Source organism: Ovis aries, chromosome 12 (assembly GCF_016772045.2).
Source record: "Ovis aries strain OAR_USU_Benz2616 breed Rambouillet chromosome 12, ARS-UI_Ramb_v3.0, whole genome shotgun sequence".
Taxonomy (NCBI): domain Eukaryota; kingdom Metazoa; phylum Chordata; class Mammalia; order Artiodactyla; family Bovidae; genus Ovis; species Ovis aries.
Window position 1 is genome coordinate 63,364,396 of NC_056065.1, and position 23,013 is coordinate 63,387,408.

The 23,013-nt window shown below is 38.0% G+C and overlaps 1 protein-coding gene across 2 annotated transcripts in view; it reads left to right on the top strand.

The window, feature by feature from the left end:
- DHX9 (DExH-box helicase 9) overlaps positions 1 to 23,013 on the top strand; it is a 44,706-nt gene that overhangs the window by 19,423 nt on the left and 2,270 nt on the right. For both annotated transcript variants that reach the window (XM_015099353.4, XM_012187700.3), the window contains 15 exons: positions 5,234 to 5,375; positions 5,805 to 5,887; positions 9,258 to 9,414; positions 11,521 to 11,621; positions 12,470 to 12,683; positions 12,864 to 12,958; positions 13,234 to 13,307; positions 14,412 to 14,564; positions 16,286 to 16,446; positions 17,209 to 17,320; positions 17,905 to 18,066; positions 18,176 to 18,303; positions 19,747 to 19,976; positions 20,131 to 20,246; positions 21,114 to 21,314. In XM_015099353.4, the coding sequence (XP_014954839.2) occupies positions 5,234 to 5,375; positions 5,805 to 5,887; positions 9,258 to 9,414; positions 11,521 to 11,621; positions 12,470 to 12,683; positions 12,864 to 12,958; positions 13,234 to 13,307; positions 14,412 to 14,564; positions 16,286 to 16,446; positions 17,209 to 17,320; positions 17,905 to 18,066; positions 18,176 to 18,303; positions 19,747 to 19,976; positions 20,131 to 20,246; positions 21,114 to 21,314 (2,129 nt within the window). The remainder of the gene's footprint in view (positions 1 to 5,233; positions 5,376 to 5,804; positions 5,888 to 9,257; positions 9,415 to 11,520; positions 11,622 to 12,469; positions 12,684 to 12,863; positions 12,959 to 13,233; positions 13,308 to 14,411; positions 14,565 to 16,285; positions 16,447 to 17,208; positions 17,321 to 17,904; positions 18,067 to 18,175; positions 18,304 to 19,746; positions 19,977 to 20,130; positions 20,247 to 21,113; positions 21,315 to 23,013) is intronic.

A 23,013-nucleotide genomic window follows, 5' to 3' on the forward strand; every position in this document is an offset into this window, starting at 1 on the left:
GCCTGTTGTGAATAGTGTTGGAGAGGTGGAAACATCCAGAAGCCAGAGCATTCCTAATTCTTTGGTCAGCTTCCCTTTGTAGTGACAGAAAATTCTGAAAGTGGTAGAGCATTAGGCCCCTTCAAGTTAAAAACAGAAAAAAGGCAGGAAAAGAATTTAAGTTTTGTGTTAATCTCTGGTATCTTTCACTGATAAGGTAAACTGAATCATATGGTAGATTCTTAATGTCTGGGCTTGAAGGGAGTCTTCGAACCTCATTTCAGTTCAGTTCAGTCGTGTCTGACTCTTTGCAGCACCATGGACTGCAGCATGCCAGGCCTCCCTGTCCATCACCAACTCCTGGAGTTTACTCAAATCATGTCCATTGAGTTGGTGATGCCATCCAACCAGCTCATCCTCTGCCACCCCCTTCTCCTCCCGCCTTCAATCTTTCCCAGCATCAGGGTCTTCTCAGATGAGTCAGTTTTTCTCATCAGGTGGCCAAAGTTTTAAGAGTTTCAGCTTCAGCAGCAGTCCTTCCAACGAATATTCAGGACTGGTCTCCTTTAGGATGGACTGGTTGGATCTCCTTGCAGTCCAAGGGACTCTCAAGGGTCTTCTCCAGCACAGTTCAAAAGCACCAATTCTTCGGTGCTCAGCTTTCTTTATAGTCCCAACTCTCACATCCATACATGACTACTGGAAAAACCATAGCTTTGACTAGACAGACCTTTGCTGGCAAAGTATTGTCTCTGCTTTTTAATATGCTGTCTAGGTTGGTCATAACTTTTTTTTCCAATGAGGAAGTGTCTTTAAATTTTATGGCTGCAGTCACCATCTTCAGTGACTTTGGAGACCAAAAAACTGAAGTCTGTCACTGTTTCCATTGCTTCTGCGTCTATTTGCCATGAAGTGATGGGACCAGATGCCATGATCTTAGTTTTCTGAATGTTGAGTTTTAAGCCAACTTTTTCATTCACCTCTCTCACTTTCATCAAGAGGCTCTTTAGTTCTTATTTGCCTTCTCCTGTAAGGGTGGTGTCATCTGCATATCTGAGGTTATTGATATTTCTCCCAGAAATCTTGATTCCAGCTTGTGTTTCATCCAGCCCAGCGTTTCTCATGATATACTCTGCATATAAGTTAAAGGGTGACAACATACAGCCTTGACGTACTCCTTTTCCTATTTGGAACCAGTCTATTGTTCCATGTCTAGTTCTAACTGTTGCTTCCTGACCTGCATGCAGATTTCTCAAGAGGCAGGTCAGGTGGTCTGTTATTCCCATTTCTTTGGGCCTAAAATAAGATAAAACTGAGAGTACTTTGTCCTTAAGTTTGCATTCAAACTTTGGTTCTCTTTATCTTATCACCTTAAGGTTCAATAAAAACCAATCAGAACAAGAGTAGACAATATAGAAAAACAGATAAATGATTGACTTTAGCAGAATGCTTATTATATGCTGGGTTCTGTTGCAGACAATTGATATTTTTGAGCTCATTTAAAGTTTATGACTTTTTTTTTTAAGTTTATGACTCTTAAGATGTAAGTACTGTATCATTTAGTAGTTTTCTTTCAGTAACTTGAGGCACAAAGAGATTTAAAAATCGCCCAAGATTAACACAGGAAGTGGTTGAAACTAATATTCACAACCAGTCTGCCTTCAGTATTCCCCATTTTGACTGCCACGTTCGGTTACCTTACCAGCTATAAGCAATGCTGGCAAGTCTGTCGCACAGTTAGGGAAGAGCTAATTACCCTTCCAAGTCTTCTTAGGTAAAGTGGTTCCTGTCAGCTGTAACTCTGTACTTCTGGCATTTGGAAGGAGAGCATTGCAGGTAGCCGGATACCACCTCCTAGGCTGACTAGGGTTGACTTAGGGATTCTTAACCTGGAAAGTATAATTAATATTCAGGGGAGCGTCTTGAACTTTGAAATAGCACCCCCCCCAAAAGAAATTGTGCATATACATTTATGTGGACATGTGTAAACCATGCTTTTAATGTGTCTGAAATGAATATGTGTCTTAAAATTGCCCTGTATATTTTATAGGAGAGTTGGGTTTGGGGAGGATCTAAAAATGTTGACCAAAGGAATGCATTTAAAATTGATGATATCCTAAGCTTGAAGAGATAGAATGGATAGGTGTCCATTTTTCTAGGATAGGACCCTTAGCTTTTTTCTTCTCAAACTATTCCTTGATTGTCCTTCTCACTCCCCAAACTAGCTATGATTTCTTTGCCTCACAGGAGACGTTCTAACTCCCAACTACACCTATCAGTAAAGTACCCTTCCTCTTAATACTGGAGGATGCCGTTTACAGAACAGTTGAGTTCTGTTCTGCCCTCCTGTGCTGCCACTTCCAGCTTTACACTCAGAACAATCCAGCAATATCGGCAAAAATGCAAACTCCAGCAAATGAGCTGAACACCTGTATTTTCACTCAGAAGTTGTTTGCACGAGTAGGAAAAAACTAACTCCTGCCCCAGTAGGAAGTGATTTTTTTCACCTCCTATCTGATTTACCAAATCCAAGTTGTTCAGACAAAAAATGGCTTCTGTTTGTTCTAGACAGAATAGTTTCTGTAATATGGTCTTCCACTGTGTATGATTTGCTCACTAACTTGTGCCCCCTCCCAAATAACTTGGACAGTTCCAGTGGGCTTCATCTGTAAAATGCACAGATTTCTATAAGTAGGCTATAACAAATGGCATCCCACTCCGGTACTCTTGCCTGGAGAATCCCATGGACAGAGGAGCCTGGTGGGCTGCTGTCCATGGGGTCACTAGGAGTTGGACACGACTAAGCGACTTCACCTTCATGCATTGGAGAAGGAAATGGCGACCCACTCCAGTGTTCTTGCCTGGAGAATCCCAGGGTCGGGGGAGCCTGGTGGGCTGCCATCTATGGGGTCGCACAGTCGGACACGACTGAAGCGACTTAGCAGCAGCAACAAATATCAAAGCAAGGAAGCTAGTGTGGAATGGTGGATCAAGGGTTATTCTCTTTCTTTGCATATAAAACAGCTTTCATTTATTCCCTAGTTTTCCTTTATTGTTATATCTTTCATAGAGTAGTACATTTATGGAGTTGAAAAATGCTTCAGAGAATTATTCCATCTTTCTTCTCAGAGTGGTGTATTTATAATAGATGGTCACCTAACTTCTGCTTGAAAATTTCCGGTGGTGTGGAGGTGTAGCCTATGTCTTCTGATTCCAGGACAGCCTAGAAACACTTAGTCTAAATCTACATGTACCTTTGTTGCTATACTTACAGGATATCATATTAGCCATATTATCTACCAAGTATAATGCTGTTTTGTATACTTGGATGATAGGGAAATCTTTGGAAGTTTTCAGAAAAGTCAAGGCCCAACACTTAAAACATTAACCCATAGCGTCATCCTTATGATTCAGCCTGTTTATTCCTACATTGCAGGAAACAATTATATACATTCAGTTTTCCCAGCTACATAAGCACATCAAAACTAGGAGTGATTTCATTGTGGTCTGGGGGGGTTTTGTTTGTTTGTTTTTTAATCTTTTTCTGTTTGTCTAGCACCTGCTGTGGTACCTGATACTAATGTGCTATGACTACTTACCTTAGGAATTAATAAATGGGTGAATGGTAGATACAGCAAAGGATGAGATTGTTCGCGTTCCTAATAACTCGTACATCTCAGTTAAATAGTTCTTTAAAGGTGTGCCTTCACTTAAGTTCTCTACCACGTGTGATTGGTTTCCCTATTGAAAGATCACTTGATACCATTAAGAGTTAGGGCCAGTGGTGAAGAAATTTTATTTTCTGTAAAAACCTTGGAATCACTTTGTATACAAAGTGAAAAACAGCATTTTAAACATGTCTGCCTGCCAGGGTCCTGCCCTGGTGGATCCAGGGAATTCGAAGGGGAGACGGAGTGGGCAAGGGAAAACTTATTTAATTAGAAATATAAAGAGAGATCAGGAAGAAATAGTGTAGTAGGAAAATTTAGTGGAGAAAAGAGGCTGAATAACTTGGTTTACGTGGAAAGCCAATAAAGTTCCAGACAAGGAACTTGCATCATCTCGGTTAGGCCGCCAGTGTCCTCTTGAATAGCGGGGGGTGCCCCACCTTGGGCTCCCTCTCTCGTGGATCTTAGAAGCCGAGGCAAGTAAGTAGACTTGGTGAGCTTCCACGCCCCAGATGAGAATTCAGCCAGAAAATAGAGTAAAGACACGGGGAAACCAGTCCAGTGACGGGCCCATCCCCTATTGTCCAGAAAGGCCTTTTATACTTTTTTTTGTACATAGACATCAATGGATAATATAAAATTATGCAGCATCAGCAGCCCTGACTCTTACCAAAACCAGGCTTTCTTTCTAGTATACAGCATACCTAGTTGTATACACAAGTCTTAGGTGATTTACATCATCTTCTGGCCAGAGGGCCAATTAACATTTTATAGCCTTTTTCTGATAAGAATTTGTCAACCAGAAGACTTATTTGTGGTGTTCTTCCCAAAGTCTGGTGCCACTCTCAGAAAGCACTAAATAAAGTTACATTTTTACGTAGCAAGGATACAAGAGGAGTGCAGTGATATATAACAAAGAAAAGTAATTAACTCAAAAGTCTAGTGTTGCTAACATCAAAACTACTATATTTCTATTTCTATATCCCAATTACATTGATTAATATCCTTCAGGTGGCTAAAAGGTAAAGAATATGGAGGCCTGGCAGCAGTCATTGAGTCAACAGTGAAAACCCGTCACCAATATAATTTTTATCTTTTTAGAAAAGGCTCTGTATCTCTAAGATGCTCTAAGCTTCGTGCCTCTCCCAGTTAGGGGGCTGTAAACAGATCACAAGTAGAAAAAAGTCCGGGGGAACCTGTTAGGCAAGTTAGAGAGCCATCCAAAGGGGGTTCAGACCGAGACATTCTTTTTATATGCAATAAGGCAGGCAGACTCTGGGTTTGGGGGGTAGATGTTAAGGAAAACTCAGGGGGAACCCCTGAAGCTAGATCACACCTTTGCGTTTTGTCTGGCTTCCTTCCTCGTGACCATTGCCATGGGCGGGATTCCTCACGCTGGCTCCTGGCATCTGCCATAGAATTTTTTTTTTTTTAAAATTTTGGAACTTTGTAAATATATCACTATTATTCTTTCTATTGATTACTGAGCTGGCAGTGGGTCAGGTTTACTACAGTAATTTAATAACCCTACTAAGTATAACTAATTTTGTAGCATTTAAATCACTTTTTTTGTTTGTTTGTCTCAGCCCAGGAGAATCAGTGCGGTTTCTGTGGCAGAACGAGTTGCATACGAGAGAGGAGAAGAGCCTGGGAAAAGCTGTGGCTATAGCGTTCGATTTGAGTCCATACTTCCTCGCCCTCATGCGAGTATAATGTTTTGCACTGTAGGTCAGTGACATGTTTTATTTTTGCCTTTCACTTGGGGTGTACATTGTGTTTGTGAAGAAAACTTGATAACAGCACAGAATGACTAGAAATGATGAAACAAGAGCCCAGTCTCAGAATTCTTGTTTAAACAGAACTTTTGGCAGTTTTCCTCTTAGTATGATACATTTCTGGTTGTTGTAGCACAGAGCAAATGAAATCAACTTAGGTTACGAGAGTAACATCTTTTTCATACTCTTCATTAGACAGGTATGTTTCAGAGTACAAATCACTTTTTAAATAATTTATACCAGTGATGAAACTAAAATGCTGGGGTTGTAGTAGTTGAAGCATGGATGATTGTCTGGAAATTTGTTTCTTTGCACTTTTCTGTACCTCCCTACTTTACCATAGAAGCTCATCTCCAGTGTTTACTCTGATTGTCTTCTCAAGGTGTGCTCCTAAGAAAATTAGAAGCCGGCATTCGAGGAATCAGTCATGTAATTGTAGATGAAATACATGAGAGAGACATAAATGTAAGTAACTTGAGAATTATAATAAGGTACTGGTACTAATACTCTGAATAAAGAGATCTTACAACTTCTGACAAAATTAGGTACTTTAGTCACTAAGATATTGGCCATTCTGTTTTAGCAAAGTCATTAAACCCTTTTTTTGTTGTTAAAGCAGAGTTCTAAAAGTAAAGACCTCTTATTGTAAAGTAAGTATAATTTCAGTGATTATTAAGCTATACCATAATTCAGCAACTGAATGATTTATCACTGAATATCTGATGGAATTTTAATGATCAGTTTTTCTTTGAGTTGAAAATTTGTAATAAATTTTACTTTTTTTTTCTTTTGGCCATGTGACTGGCGGCATCTTAGTTTTCTGACCAGCATTGAACCCATCCCCATAGCTGAGTCCTAATTGTTGCACCACTAGGGAGTTTTAAAATTTAATACAGTTAACGGTTGTTTTTTGAATATTTGTAGTTTTAGTCTTTTTTGATGTTAAGGATAATACCAGAATTAAGAAAAAAACTAGATTTTTCATATCTGATCCTCTTGGTTCTTAGCAAAACTTATATAGAATTAACTTTTTATACAGTTGTATAATTCAAAGATTGATCCCATAAAGCAGTCTGTTTTCTATGACACTGTTTTACATATCCAAACAAAGATGTTAGTGGATGGATAGTAAGTCATTCAAACTATTGCCAAACTGCTGTATCTTTACTAATAGGTAACACACAAATGTTCTTCGAGTTTAAATTATTCCAGATCATACTAGAAACATGGATTATTGTTACTAATTTCCCCCAAAATAAGTGGTATTGGTTAGCTTTTCTTGAGAGCTTGTCAGGTCTATATTAATGTATTGTTCATTCAGTAAAAATGGAGAAACAGCTTGGCAGAAACTTTGTTCTCTTTCAGATGAACCTAATCTAAATTTGTCACTTTAAGAGGAAAAACTCAAAGAACTTATAAGACCAATTAGAAATATTTAGCAATATGGCTGGATAAAAAGTTAATATAGAAAAGTCAGTTGCATTGTATATGTTACCAACAGCTAGAAAACAACTAAAAAGATAACACTGCACTAATCAGAATGTCAAACACCTAAGACTGACTCCAACAAAACGACCCAGAACCTCTATAGGAAAAATAGAACTTCATAACAAAATACTAGAAAAGAGCAGGTTGTGTTCATGGCTAGAAGGACTTATGTCAGTTCATCTGAAGTTGATCCGCGTTTGAATGTCTAATCATATTTCCAGTAGGTTGTTTTTTTAATGGAAGTTTTTTGTTTTTGTTTTTTAATTGTAAACAGGGAAGCTTTATGGCCAGAAATAACCAGGACTCCTATAGACAGGCAGAATGAAAGCTCTTGCTTTACAGATGTTGGGACTTAATTTGAAGCTCTAGTAATTGAGATAGTGTGGCACGAGGGGGGACAGTTTGACTGACGGAGTAACAGTGTAGAAACAGATCGTGTTGCGTGCAGCTTTGGTGTAGTAGAATGAGTGATAGGTGTCACATTAGATCAGTGGGAAAGGGAGTGGACGATTCAAGAAATGGAGCTGGAAATAAATGCTCATCTGTAAGGAGATACTTGAATAGTTTTCGATCCTTACCTCATATAAAGATCAGCTGCAGGTAGATAGGATCTAAGTGCCAAAGCAGTTTTAAAACTCTAAACTAGAATATGTAAGACAACTAAACAGCAGTACCCAGTAAAAATATAATGTGGCCCACACATGTCATTTAATTTTCTAGCCTCATATTTTAAAAGGTGAAGAGAAATATAAAATTAACTTAGTATATCTAAAATTTTCATTATGTGGTCAATATAAAATATATATCAAGGTTTTTTGCATTTTCTTTTTCATGTTAAGTCCTCAAAAATCTGTGTATTCTGCTCTTACAGCACATCTTAGTTTAGATCAGGCATATTTCATCTCCTCAGTAGCCACAACTTTATGGGGCAACAACAGTCCAGTCCTTCTAGAAGAATTTCTTATAACAAGAGATGCATTAGCCATGATACAAGACTGATGTGTTCATCTAAATTAAGATCAGTTATTCATTCAAAAGATACTTTATGGAAAACCACAAGCTTGAAGATTGCAATGTAGCCAACAAAGGATTAGTAATACAGAAACACCACCTGCAAATTAGTAAGGAAAGTACAGATGGCTCAGTAGAGAAATTTGAAAGAGGAGTTACATTTGGCTAGCAGACATGATGTGGGGTCTTGGTCTCGTTGGTGAATAGGAAAGTACAGACTAAGACCATAGAATACTTCTCTTTTATATCCACTTGATTAATAAAATATAAGTGATGATACCAAGTATTGAAGAATATAAATGTCATCGGCCTCTCTTATTTGAGCATTATCTCCCAAAGTTCAACATTTCACACCCTCTCAGTACAGTTCCACACCTACACTTACTCATGGAAGCTTGGATATGTACCACAGGAGGTGCACACAAGAATGTTCAGAGGGCAAATGTTTGGATGATTAAGATCCTGAAAACAACATAGATGCCTGCAGAGGGCATCCCCAGAAATCTTCAGGTGAATTAACGGGTATATACACACATTGTGATATTTAAGTAGTTTTGTCAGACTGGTAACACACGTGGGTGAATCTTAGCAGTGCTGTGGTGTGTGAAAAAGGAAATCCTAAAAGATGACAGAATATTGTACTCTCTCATAAAGATAAAAATAGGTAAATTTAAAAATTCTATGTATTCATACATACATATGTCTGTGTATATGTATTTAGATACAAATATAGATAAGAGGAAAGGTATATGAAAAGAAATAGAGATTCAGAATGGTGGCTCTCTTTAGCTTGGGGAGGCAGAATGATGGACTTGAAGACCGTATTGCCAGAGAAAAGTTTGTCAGAGATCCACCTTTAATGTTGTTTGATAGGTTGATGGAAACTCTACATTATTAAATAAGTGCCTTGATCATTGTTTGTTTAAATGGACTAAGTACAACCTTTTCAACATATTTAAGATTAGGTAGGTGATTGGAAAACTGATTAGGCTGAAAAACTGAAAGGCTCAGTGTGACTCTCCCCCTTTCTTCAGTTAAAGTTTGTGCAACTGAAAATGTAAATTTCGTTGAAAATTTCCTCTCATTAAATTTTTTTCTTCTCCCTTCCCCTACCCTGATAGCACTCATTTTGAATCCCCACAACGAATAGGCTACAACTGTTGTTAAAAAGTACTGTTACTGCATTCCACTGTAATCCCTCATCTTACAAGCCACCTAAAAAACCAAATTTCACTGATATCTTGTGCTTATATAACTCAGAAGTCTTTTTAGGTGTATCTCATGAGCAAGGACTTCTTAATTCATTTGTTTTTCTTTTGTGTTTATGTTATAATAGACTGACTTCCTTTTGGTAGTGCTGCGTGATGTCGTTCAGGCTTATCCTGAAGTTCGCATTGTTCTCATGTCTGCTACTATTGATACTAGCATGTTCTGTGAATATTTCTTCAATTGCCCAATCATTGAAGTTTATGGGAGGACTTTCCCAGTTCAAGGTAAATATTGTGGAAGTAGGGTGGGAAGGTGAACATTTTTTGTGCAGTAGTGTGTAGTTTTCCTTAATACCAGAGATAAGAGTAATCTCAAGGATATTTAAAATAAAGTCTAAATTAGGGTATCAAATACATCATAACATTCTTGGGGTTTTAGTCAAGCAGTAGTGATGATCACAATTTGAGGAGTTTACGTATCCAGTAAATTGTCTGTCCTTAATAGCTAAACTTTTAAGATTCTGTACAGTCAAATGTAAATTACTATGGCCTATATATATTCATGGAAAATGCTGTTAAAAGTTTAAGCTGCCAGGGCCAAATTAACTAGAGAATCAATCTTTTGTAGAGCAGAGCAGGCAGATTTTGAAACAAGGTTAAGGTGAGTGTTTGTCAAATTCATGCATTTCTGATTATTAAGAGCTTCTTTATTTGGAAGATTTTTATCATCACCATACTCTATGATAGTCATTTAGTAGCTTGTTTTTAAAAATGAATTACTTGGTACAATCTAATTTGAAGACATGAAAATAAGCTAAAAAGTTTTTACATATGGAATGATGAATAGCTGTGTCAAGATGCTAACTTTTGAAATTAAAAGGTAAGAGTAGCTCTGAAATAAAAGTCAGTGCACTCATATCTCATGAAGGTACAGTTAGTAATTCCCAAATGGCTTTGCATGCATACTGGGATTCAGAAAATAGGTAAGTGAATGGCCAATGGTGAGAACCAGGTTAACTGCTGTAGTGAGAGGCTATATAGGTGAGTATAAGGGGAGACTTGAATAAACTCTGTGGTATTGGGTTACAGTTGTAAACATCTGTAAGAACTCATGTTCTAATAGAAGTAAATAAATGCAGACAAGTCTGGATCCATGAATTTGTATACATATATTTCCTCACTTTGTCTGCTGAACATGCCTGGAAGTAATGACATTCTAGTATGATACCCAGATCTTGTTTTCAATACCATTCTCCAATTAAAGGAGCCAGATGTCCTTAAAGAAAACCGATTCTGAGGCAGGGAATACACAAGATGAGCCTGAAACATTTTGCAGTACCAGAAAGTAAGGAAGTGCTTAAAAACAGTGAAGGAGTCAGAGGGACATAGGAGTCAACTGTAAGCTCTCAGTGGCCAAAAATGGAATAGGTGGAACAGAAAAATAAAAAACAGTATTGGATTTAACCTGAAGTATAAAAATAGGTATCCATGGGGTCGCAAAGATTCAGGCACGACTGAGCAACTAAACTGAACTGATTAATTTGTGCAGTGGTTGAATAAATACGTGGATAATAAAGACACAGCTCTCATATGAAGAATTACAGAAAAAATTATGTAGATACTCAAAAAAGTAACTCTTTAACTCTTTATATCTTCAGGGTGCTCTGCTTAATGACTTGCTTCCAAAGAGTAACATAGGGAAATGGGGAAACAAGTAACTTGGCAAACACTGCCTCACCATGATCAAGTTTATATCACAATGAGGAGTTGTATTGATATTACCTTTGCTATAATGTGATGAGAATGGTACTCTGGGGCTCTTTGGTGTAGTGGGGAAGTGTTTAGAGTATGAGACATTTCCAGAACACTTCTGGAACACTTCAAAGAACCTCAGGAGCATAATTGATCAGTAGATGATCCAGCCTTTGCACTGAGGTCCTTCTTTAGAGTAGTAACTGGAAGGAACCCATTTTATAAGGATGGACTATGGGTTATTATTAATTTCTGCCCACATGTACCACACCATGGGAATATACAACATAGAGCACAGTATGCAGTCCATGAATGTTAGTGGACACCCTGACTGGCTTTGTGGGAACATGTATGTATAAGAGATACCTCACCCCTTCCTTCATGGTTTAAGAAATGGGAATACTTAGTTAGGTTGGGAAAACAGGTTATTGCCCCTGAACACTTAGTTTGGTTGGGAAAACAGGTTATTGCCCCTGAAAATGCCTTGGCAGTTGTGAAAAATCAGATTGAAGGGCATGAAAGTAATTTTGAATTGTGAATTTTGAATTGTAATTCAAAATTGTGAAATTAGAGGATGAGTTTTAAAGACTGCTCATTCTGAAAGTTGCTGTTACTTACCCGACTATATTGTCCTGGCAGAATACTTTTTGGAAGATTGTATTCAGATGACCCACTTTGTTCCTCCACCAAAGGACAAGAAGAAGAAGGATAAGGATGATGATGGTGGTGAGGATGATGATGTAAGTGAATTTAATGAAGAATTTTCATTGTGGTCAAATTTTTATTACAGAGAATGATTTCAGTAAAAAGATGCAACAAGTTAGCATTACAGCCAACAATGTAGAATATACTGAACATAACCTCAGATTTTTTTTTCTTTTTTTGTGAGGATTGGTAGTTTTAATCAGATACTTTGAAGATAAAAATGAATTCTATTATGAATTGCGTTCTCAAATCTTCTGATGAATTAGAAAATTTATGGGGGGGGGTGGGAATCATAACAAGTTTGTTTCTCATTACTGAAGGTGTGGGTTATCTTGGTTTCTCAGACACACTTTTTGGAAAATACCAACCATAGTAAATCAGATGAAGGTGATCCAATGTCCTGTCTGTAGGACTCATTTTAGAATTAAAGGACTTAATATTTAGGGCGAGATGAGTCTGGAAATTACACAGAGAAGCATTGCATATATATATATAAAGTAATTATACAGTAATTGATACAAAGAGAGGATCATAGAAGCAGTTCGTTAATTGGTAAGGAAAATATTTTTTGAAAAACCAAGGTTATAGTCAAAAGAGAGAAACTTGGTAGAAAGAGCCATTAGTAACCAGTCAAATGAAGAGTTTGTGCCTTGAATTTTAGTCATGTCCTATGGGACATGTTGGTCAGTGGAGAAATTCAATAAGCCAGTATGCAGTGGTTTTACATTTTTAAAAATTAAATTTCTTCTATATGCTAAATACAACTAAACAGCTAGAGATTGTAAGGATATTTAGGTGTCATTTGAACATTGAGAACACATCTATCTAGTTGTGAGCTGTGGTGATTGAGACAGTCCAAAGTATGTTTCCCTGTTTTTTGCAGGCAAATTGCAACCTGATCTGTGGTGATGAATATGGTGCAGAAACAAGGATAAGCATGGCTCAACTGAATGAAAAGGAAACTCCTTTTGAACTCATTGAAGCTCTACTTCTGTACATTGAGACCCTTAATGTTCCTGGAGCGGTGTTGGTCTTTCTGCCTGGCTGGAATTTGATTTATACTATGCAGAAGCATTTGGAAATGAATCCACATTTTGGTATGAGTCTGTCTTGAATTTTCAACTATTTGAGAGTGGGAAGTGAATGATTTTGCTTGTTCTCTAGCCAGTATGTGAAAACAAAGTTTAATGTATTGATTTTTGATTAAAAAGTACATAATGTAGGCAGTTTTAAACTAGGCTCCTTTTTAAGACCTGGACTTTTCCATATTGTTACAGGAAGCCACCGGTATCAGATTCTACCTCTGCATTCTCAGATTCCGCGAGAGGAGCAGCGCAAAGTATTTGATCCAGTACCAAGTGGAGTAACCAAGGTAACAGGGTTGCAAGTGCCTTAGATATTAAATGAGACAGACCTTCAAAGAGCTATCCAAAAAAGTTGTAAATTATCTAAATTGAGGAAGAAAAACACAGGTCTTTTCTTCATGAATTTAGTGGGTTTTCCAGTTATCCAGTCATTGAGTGATTTAAAAAAAAAAAAACTTTTGTAGTTCTATTGTCACTTACTGCATAGGCAGATCATTCTTTTTTTGAGTACATGATAAAATATTTTCCTAAGTGTAATTTTTAAAATTTTATTTCTTCACAGATTATTTTGTCCACAAATATTGCTGAGACAAGCATCACCATAAATGATGTTGTTTATGTCATTGACTCCTGCAAGTAAGTTCTCAAGGAGCCCATTGCCTGGGGCATAAGAAGTCAGTTAGCAGATTCAGAATACTTGGTTTTTAAAACTCTATTCTTCTACCATCAAAATTACTGTGCTGTATCTGTATGTACTGAGTGATTCTTGGTGTTGATCATCATATCAGTTACGGTAGAAAGTGACAGAGCTTAATGTTAGCTTCTGGCTGCTGCTTATTATTTTTATCTGCTGGTATTTTTCTCATATGCCATTGGGTGTTTTCATTGACCACTGCAGTACAATAGTGAGCTGTGGTGTGTAAAGATACCCAATATTTAGGTTGTGACAGGTGTCCTACTTATAGGATACTCACTTAGAGTAAAGACGTGTATTTGCATGAGGATGGCCTAGGAAACAGCCAGGGAGGCACTGTGTTACAGGTAAAGTAATACACAGAGAGGACAGGAACGTCGAAGCTTGGTTCTGTCTAGCTAGCTTGTGCTGCTTGTCTTCTCTGTGTAGTTCCTAAGCCTGTCCTGGAAGTTGAAAAAGATTTTCCAGTGCCCGTGTCAGGTCACCCTCAGTCATTTAGTGACAGCTGCCTGTGTGTGACATTGACAAATTCCGAGTTTGCTACAGGGCTCCAGAAGTACCTTGCTGATAGCGCTTGGTGAGGTCATTAGAAGTACTGCATGTTCCGGTTTAGCACATAGTCTTTAGATCATAGGTTGCCTAACAGTTATAAACTTTGGAGTAGAGTTGGCTTGAAATAATTATCACTTAGTTACGTATATGTGCCATATCCTGTTTAAATGCTATATGTTCATTAATTCACAAAATGTAAAAACACTGTGAGGTAGGTGCTAGTATTATACACGTTTTCAGATGAGGAAAATGAGTCACAGAAAGATTAGTAACTTGGCCAAGATGATCCAGCTGGGAAGTGGCACGTGTGTGTTACATCACCTCATAGTAGGTTGGCAGCTTAGAGAGTGCAGAGTCAAATTCTTGGCGCTGCTCACAGACAGACATTGCAGGTAGGCCTAACTATCTGGAAGCACCTGCCACTTAGTGGAAATATAATAGCCGTGTATTGATAGTCATGTGAGTTTTAGAATTAACCGCCCACTCCTATTTAGGCAAAAGGTGAAGCTGTTCACTGCTCACAACAATATGACCAATTATGCTACAGTATGGGCATCTAAAACAAACCTTGAGCAGCGGAAAGGACGAGCTGGCCGTGTACGCCCTGGATTCTGCTTTCACCTCTGTAGCCGAGCTCGTTTTGAGAGGTAAGACCAATTCTTGAGTGAAGAAGGAAGATTTTCTTTCAGCCTTTTTATGCACACAGCCCCTCCCCACACCTCTGCCCTGACATAACTTAATGAACTCAGTACATGGTGCTTTCAGTTAAGTTCATTGCAGGAAACTTAGCTTCGATATAAGATTATGGTGAGAATGAGATGAAATTAGAAATTATCAACAGTGGCATATTTGATACTGATATACTGTTTATTGATAATCTTTTAAAAGCATGACATGTTTTCCCCACCCCCACCCCACCCCATCCCCCCCCCAAAGGATATATGTGCATTATTCAGGCACCACATAGGGAGTACTGTATTTATGAAATGATTAGCTTTCTGAAAAAATATGTCAAAATAATAACACTTCTGTGTTTATAGACCCTACAACCACCCAGCAGCACATCACCTCTGTCATACGATCTGCCTCGTGTGTGAGAGAGGGCATTGTTCACCTAAAGAAACCAGAGCCTAAGGAGCTTAGCAGACTTCTCCAGTGCTGAAATCCAAGTCTGTCAGTGCCTTGTCCATTTCCATTTATACCACAGAGCCTTTTGGGGAATGTTAGTGGGTGAGACCAGTCGCTTTAATGCGCTTCTCTGGGGCATGAGTGCACCATCTTCTCAGTTTGTTGGCTCTCCAAATGAGGTGGTATTCCCTGTGTGCCTCCCCACAAACACCCCCCCCCCAAATTTTTTTAAATAAAAAATACTGTCCTTGAATTATAGACTTAAGATATCTATTTAGTTGTATGTTTTCTGGAAATCAGTGTGGTGTACATTAGCTTGTGTGTGTGTATTTACCGCAGTGAAGAAATTGTGGGCCAGACTAATTTAGGTCTAGATGTATATAACACACTGAGTAAAAATCAGAGCTTTGATTTGTTTTTATACTGGTAGCATGGCTCCCTAGTAATTATAAATATAGGTTTATTTGAGCATCAGAAATTATTCCAGGCAACTGGCTGCAACGTGATACTTAGTTCTTTTTAAAGGTTGGGTTCTCCCTTGAATTGAAGAAACATCTTGGAGTAAAATCAGCCCACAGCTAGTAACAGCATGAGTAGATCTGAGATTTTTGTTCTTTTTTTCTGTAAGATAAAGTACAGGTATGCTATATGCATTTATGTAAACCCAATTTAAGCTGATCTAAGTCTTGCCAGAAATGTTTGCATTTACCTACAGATGATCCCGCTGAATCTTCATTACAAATAATTCATATAGAATAAGCCTGAGTTAGAAATGTAGGGACCTACATTTTAATATTATTTGTACCTAACGTATCATATAACCTTAAACATTCACGCTCTTTAGGTCTTTATTTCCCCATTCTATAAAATGAGATTAAGTTACTTAACCTTTTTGTGTCTCTTTCCTCAGTGGGGGAAAAAAGGTAGTATAATGCTAACTCCATAGGGTTTGTTTGAGAATTAAGTATGTCAGTAATGGAAAGTATTGAGAACAGTGCTCGGCACACAGTAAACTCTCAGTAAATACTCTTTTTGTTAATTTATTTGTCTAGTTTTTATTAATAGAATTTTTAAAGGTTAGAGAGTCTTGTCCAAGAGAGTCTTTGTAGTAAATATAAGCATTCTTTGGTAATTGTGAAAGGATGAGGGAAGGGCCTGATGAGCTCTCTGCAAGGTTTTAGTTAATTAAACGCGTGTGTACACAAAAGAAGATGGTTATTTTATGCTTATTTTCTCTTAGACTCGAAACCCACATGACACCAGAGATGTTCCGAACACCATTGCATGAAATTGCTTTGAGCATAAAACTTCTGCGTCTGGGAGGAATTGGCCAGTTTCTGGCCAAGGCAATTGAACCTCCGCCTTTGGATGCTGTGATTGAAGCAGAGCACACACTTAGAGGTACCCACAAATACAGATCTGCCTAACTCATGTGAATTACACCATCTGTCTTGTCCTCACAAATAACACTTCACAAAGGAGTCAAGAAGAGGATACAGTCCACAGGACTGTGATAGTAAAATTTCCAGTGTTGCTTAATGTACTTAGTATGATCAGTATATAAAATGAGCAATATAAGGTAAGAAAGGAGTAATATGAGTCTCATTTGGGGGAAAAAAAATGGAGAAAAGGCAGATGTTATTTCTTAACCAGTATTTAAGATCAGACAGTGAATATTCATGATACCCACAGCATTTTATGTACATCTCTTAGAACCTCTATGTTTTCTAATCACACTTAGAGGAACAGTGTATAGTGGGAAAAAAGAACATTGGAGCCGATTTGAATTTTTAATCTCATGCTCATCTGCTATGTGAACTTCAGAAATTTATTCTCCAGATTTCATTTCTTTCTAAAAATTATTAACAGATGGTGTCAGACTTGTTAACAGCATGTTTTATGCACCTATTATAGTTACTGTACTTACAGACTTCTCATGGATGGTACTCATCTTTACAGCCTATAGGGCCTAATTCTAGGGCTTTCTTCGTTAATTTTGTTCTGTTTCTGAGTGAAGAGAATTGTTGATATGGCGTGATGCTGGCAGTTGGCTTGACAAATGATGAAAACTTCAGTCAGTATCTGAAACTTAAGTTTCATCTTTCCCGGGGTTGAGGGGGTATTCATTACTGTTTCTGCTCACAAAGCAATCTCTCCCCACAGAGCTTGATGCATTAGATGCCAATGATGAGTTGACTCCTCTAGGACGCATCCTGGCTAAACTCCCCATTGAGCCTCGTTTTGGCAAAATGATGATAATGGGATGTATTTTCTAGTAAGTGCTTTATTTTATTGCTTACAGCTAAATGGTAAAACAGTTTCAGAATTTCATCCCCCTCCCAGTAGAAACAGGATGGGCCCACATAGAATAAAAAGCTTAAATATTCCTCAGTAGAGAAGTGGCATGCTTGAGATACTGAGCAAAGTGTGAAATGAGAAGAAACTGTTGTAGTAGATGGATACCTGGGCCTAACTTGTTGAGACGAAGAGCACAGATTTATCAAGAGAAGTGCATTTCCTTTAGGAGGTTAAGCAGCTATCCAAGAAAGAGAAAGGTTAGGAAAACAGGTATATTTTGTTCACAAATTTTGAAGATGAAGAGATTTAGTAAAATGAGGGAGAATGGGAAAGGAAAATATAATACTTGGTCAATTTATGGTAAATAAGCATCCATTAACATCAAAGCTCATTTTGTTTTTTTCTTTTTGCATCTGGAGAGCAGCTGTAAAATTATTTGTTAAACCAATTTCAGTACTAAAAAGGCCATATGATAGCTAATACCCTGACCCACAATTGACTGTACTGCCGAGTTGCTGGAACAAGAATGTGGTTTGGACCGAGTTTTCCCGTCTCTTTCAGTGTGGGAGACGCTATTTGCACCATCTCTGCGGCCACCTGCTTTCCAGAGCCTTTCATCAGTGAAGGGAAGCGACTGGGTTATATCCATCGAAATTTTGCTGGAAACCGATTTTCTGATCATGTGGCCCTTTTATCAGTATTCCAGGCTTGGGATGATGCTAGGTATGGGCTTGAAAGACAAAGATTTGTAAGATTTGAATGAACTGTCTAGTTTGTAGTCTGTGTCTAGTTCTTTAGGCTTTGAGCATAACTTCTTAACCTGTTTGTTTAGAATGGGTGGAGAAGAAGCCGAGATACGTTTTTGTGAGCACAAAAGACTCAATATGGCAACACTAAGAATGACCTGGGAAGCCAAAGTTCAGCTCAAAGAGATTCTCATTAATTCTGGATTTCCAGAAGGTAAGATTCTCATATCTAAAGTACCTTAATATTAAACATTCACATTGACAGTCCCAGTATATTTTAGCTTTAAACATAAGGCTTTTGTTTTTTTTGTATTCCTAGCTATTTCTTAGTTTTTTGAACTCTGGTGATAATCAGTTTTTCACATTAATTGAATTTTTTTTAAGGATGCAAAAGGTTATAATGTTCAAATTACAGTTTTGTACACAGATGATGAATAGATGTTTTGAGAGTTGTGCTGCTTTAGGAGGTTTTGTTTTTATTGGATTGTAGTTGATTTACAGTGTTGTGTTAGGCTCTGCTGTACAGCAAAATGAGTCAGTTACACATCACTGTCTTTTTTTAGGTGGAAGGGTGTGTTTTTATTTCTGATCCATTTACTTTGTAAAAAAACAGGCCTAGCTTTTTGCACTTCTAGAATGAGCAGTTTGTTGAATTTACTTCAGGTAGTGGTTTCTGAAGTGATGTGTTAATTTGCTGATCTGTTCATTCTTAGGTGTGAAGTAAACTCTATTGCATTAAATTTTAATTGGCTTTGAGTAAGTTTTAATGGATAGCTAATCATAGAGGACTTTGATATCTGATATAGGAATAGTAATCCAACTGTTCATTTCTTGTGTGAATTTGAACAATTGTACTTCTCCAGCTAGATTGAGACAGAGTTAATTTTCTGAAATATTGAGAGTTGGAACACATAACCAGAAATAGCTAGTTGAGAGAGAGAAGGACTACCTTCTGGGCCATATCTAAATAACTAAACATTTTTCTTCTGTTGTAAACTGACTAAATTTGTACTTTCAAAAATCAAAGGAAAATAGGACATTTTTGTATGATAGACTCTTTACAAAATTCCTGAGATGCAGATATGACCTCCATTTTACAGGTTAGGCAGCTGGCCAGAGGTTTAAATTACTTGTCCACATTCATTCAGTTCAGAAGTTTATAAGACTGGTATACAGGCTTTTTGGAACAAAGTTTATCCACACTCTTACCATCATATTTTCCATGTGATGGCCTGGGCACAAAGCATTTTTTGGGTGAAAACAGCAGCGTTTTTCTAGTGTGTTCCTCTTGGTCATCTTCTGTAGAAGGAACAGCTTTTTAAGAGCAGCAGGTGAAATACTGGTCATACCGGTCTAGCTCTAATCTGAGAGGAGATGGTTAATTGGGGCATTTGTTTTTAAGTACTTCAAGCTTAGTTGTGTCTACAAAAGAAAACAGATGTTTTAATTTTACTAAAATTGTGAAGACTCAGCAAAATTTCTCCTTGCATTAATCTGAGTGCGAGAATGCTAAGAACAGAGGCAGTGAGATGGGTTATTTGAAAAAGAGAATGAGGGAGGAGTTAATTCTTATAATTGTCATTTAATTTTGGTAAATTCAATGTTAGAATTAGCCAGATACTTGATTTTTTTTTTTTACTCTCCTTCCTCTTTACAGAGTGTTTACTGACACAAGTGTTTACTAACACTGGACCAGACAATAATCTGGATGTTGTTATCTCTCTCCTGGCCTTTGGTGTGTACCCCAATGTGTGTTACCATAAGGAAAAGAGAAAGATTCTCACCACTGAAGGGCGTAATGCACTTATCCACAAGTCATCTGTTAATTGTCCTTTTAGCAGCCAAGACATGAAGTACCCATCTCCCTTCTTTGTATTTGGTGAAAAGGTAAGAAAAGGGAGGTTTAGAAAACTTCTACATTTAAAATCCAGATTACTTTATTAATGTGTAGTGGGGACATGGGTTTTAGTTCATTATTATTATATGGTAGTTGATTGACAGTTGGAATGTCAACTTTTTCCTCTTGCCTCTTTATCTTCAGATTCGAACTCGGGCCATCTCTGCTAAAGGCATGACCTTAGTCACCCCCTTGCAGCTGCTGCTTTTTGCCTCCAAGAAAGTTATGTCTGATGGACAGCTTGTGGTTGTAGACGACTGGTATGGATTTTCAGATGTGAACTCACCTGAATTCTTAGAATTGAAATGTACTGGAATTCAGCTGCTAATCTATTTGTGAAATATGGCAGAATTCGATGGCATAAACAATGTGTTGTGTAACACTGTCTTTTCTTAGAGGAGTATATCCTAGGCTTACGATTTGTAGCTGATAGTGAAGTCTCAAATTGATTATACTTGTAGAGGCAGATGCAGTAAATCAGGGGTGCCCACCCTCTGGGGTCTAAGGCCTGATGACCTGAGGCGGAGCTGATGTGGTAGTAATAGAAATTCAGTGCACAGTAAATGTAATGCACTTGAATCATCCCAAACCATCCCCACCACCACCCCAGTCTGGAAGAAGTTTCTTCCACAAAAATCGATTCCTGGTGCCAAAAAGGTTGGGGGCTGCTGCATTACTCATTGGAGCCCCATCCACCACCGTGAATACCATACTGAGGAGTTAAAATCTAATTGGAATTTGGATGCCTCTTTTTTTATGTACACTCCATATTGCTTAGAGACAAGTGGTGTCTGTGTAGTAAGCACTTGGCAGAATTGGACAGAACTTAATGGTTAGTAGTCTCTCATTTCATTCTTTTATTGGAGGCTGAAGTGATCTGTATGGCTAAGCGTACTTCACTTGGTAGACTTCATGGTTCACAACTCCTGCCAGTAGCTAGCAGTGAAGTTTAAGAAGTTGGTTTAACTTATTGTTACTCTTCATACCTGTGTTTGCTAAATCTAGGGCCATTACATTTGGAAAAGAAGTTAAATTTATCCCATCACTTGCCATGGGTGAAATTGGGAGATAATAGTCTTTTTCTGTGTGTACCTCCTCTCATTTTTAATCATTTTTCCCTAATTTAGGATAAGATTGCAAATATCTCATGAAGCTGCTGCCTGTATCACTGCTCTTCGAGCAGCCATGGAGGCTCTGGTTGTTGAAGTAACCAAACAGCCTGGTATCATCAGCCAGTTGGATCCTGTTAATGAACGTATGCTGAACACAATCCGCCAGATCTCTCGGCCCTCAGCTGCTGGTATCAACCTTATGATTGGCACTACACGGTGGGTACCACAGTAACTTTCTTTGAACTAAGCAGAAGAGACAGTAATCTTACTCTACATTTAGTTTATGGAGGCCTTGTTATTTAAGTTAAAATTATATACACATTCTAAATGAAGTTTAGTTCTGGTTAACACATTCAGAGAAAGAGTGTTAATGATATGTTACACCAGTGCATGCTAAAGATAGAGACCTTGGAAGTACATATGGAGTCCAGGATAGGTCCCATGACAGGAAAAAAAGCGACAGGCCCAACTGCTTTGCCATCTCTACAGGAAAAATGATGAGGGCTTAAATTGCTGCTGCTTCGAATGAAAAGCGTCAGAGTTTAATCTTTAAAGTGTTCTAATTGCCTCATTTTTTTTCACCTTTAAAAATTTTCTTTGCCCACTGCCTTTTACTCTCAAAATTTTTGATACCTGTAGAAAAGGCAGAACAGTAGTACAGTGAACTCTGTTAACTTAGGTTTCAATGATTGTCAGCATTTTGTGACACTTGCTTTGATACATATATATATTACACACATACTTTTGTTGAATCATTTGTGATTCAGTTGCAGGTGTTATGACATTTTACATTAGTATGCTTCATGTATCTTTTAAGAACATAGCTATAAGTCACACACAAAAATGTGTTAAAATAATAGTATCTAATATACAGTCATTAAAATTTGTCATTCAAAAATATTTTTCAATCTCCCCATCAAAAATCACTTAACTGCATTTGGTTTTAAAGTGTTAACTTACTATACAGAAATGCTGTGTGCTTTATGGATTCTGGCATTCCATTTTGGTTATAACTGAGTTAACTTTTCCTTTGAATTAATCAAACATAGTACTTAGCTGTGGCACACTGTGCTAAGTGCTTTTCTGATATTCGCTTGCTTTAATACTTGATCCACCTGTGATGTAGGTAGATCATTATCCCTTTTAATATAAATGAATAAACTAAGCACAGGGAAGTTAAAACCCAAGATCTTCCAGCTAGTGAATGGTAGAGTTGAATTCTCAAGCAGACAGGATGGCTCCTGAAATGGTGCTCTCATGACTGTGGTCTGCCCACAAGGTCAGTTGTATAGAACAATTGAGAAAGAATCTTCAGAAAGAAAGATGGAAAATACGTGTCCCAGGCATGGTATAAATGCAGTACTCATAGATGTTTAGGAGATAAAACTTCTGTCAGGAAGGGGTGGTGATCAAGAAGGCTTCGCATACAAGCTGCTCTGTGAAGGACAAAACTAGTAAGGATGGGATAGAAATAAGAGGTTAGGTTGTGTGAATAAAATGGTGGTCTGAATTAGAGTCAGGGGAATTGAAATGAAAAGTAACTAGATTAGAAAGATTTGCAATAGAGTCAGTAAGTATTGGTTATGGGTTAAAATGGGGAGAGCAGTGTAGTGAGGGAATGAAGACAGATCCTACCATGTTTCTGGCTTGGACAGCAGCTGAATTGGTAATGCTAGTCTCTAAGAAGGAGAAGGCAATGGCACCCCACTCCAGTACTCTTGCCTGAAAAATGCCATGAACGGAGGAGCCTGGTAGGCTGTGGTCCATGAGGTCACTAAGAGTTGGACACATTGAGCGACTTCACTTTCACTTTTCATTTTCATGCATTGGAGAAGGAAATGGCAACCCACTCCAGTGGTCTTGCCTGGAGAATCCCGGGGACAGGGTGCCTGGTGGGAGGCCATCTGTGGGGTCC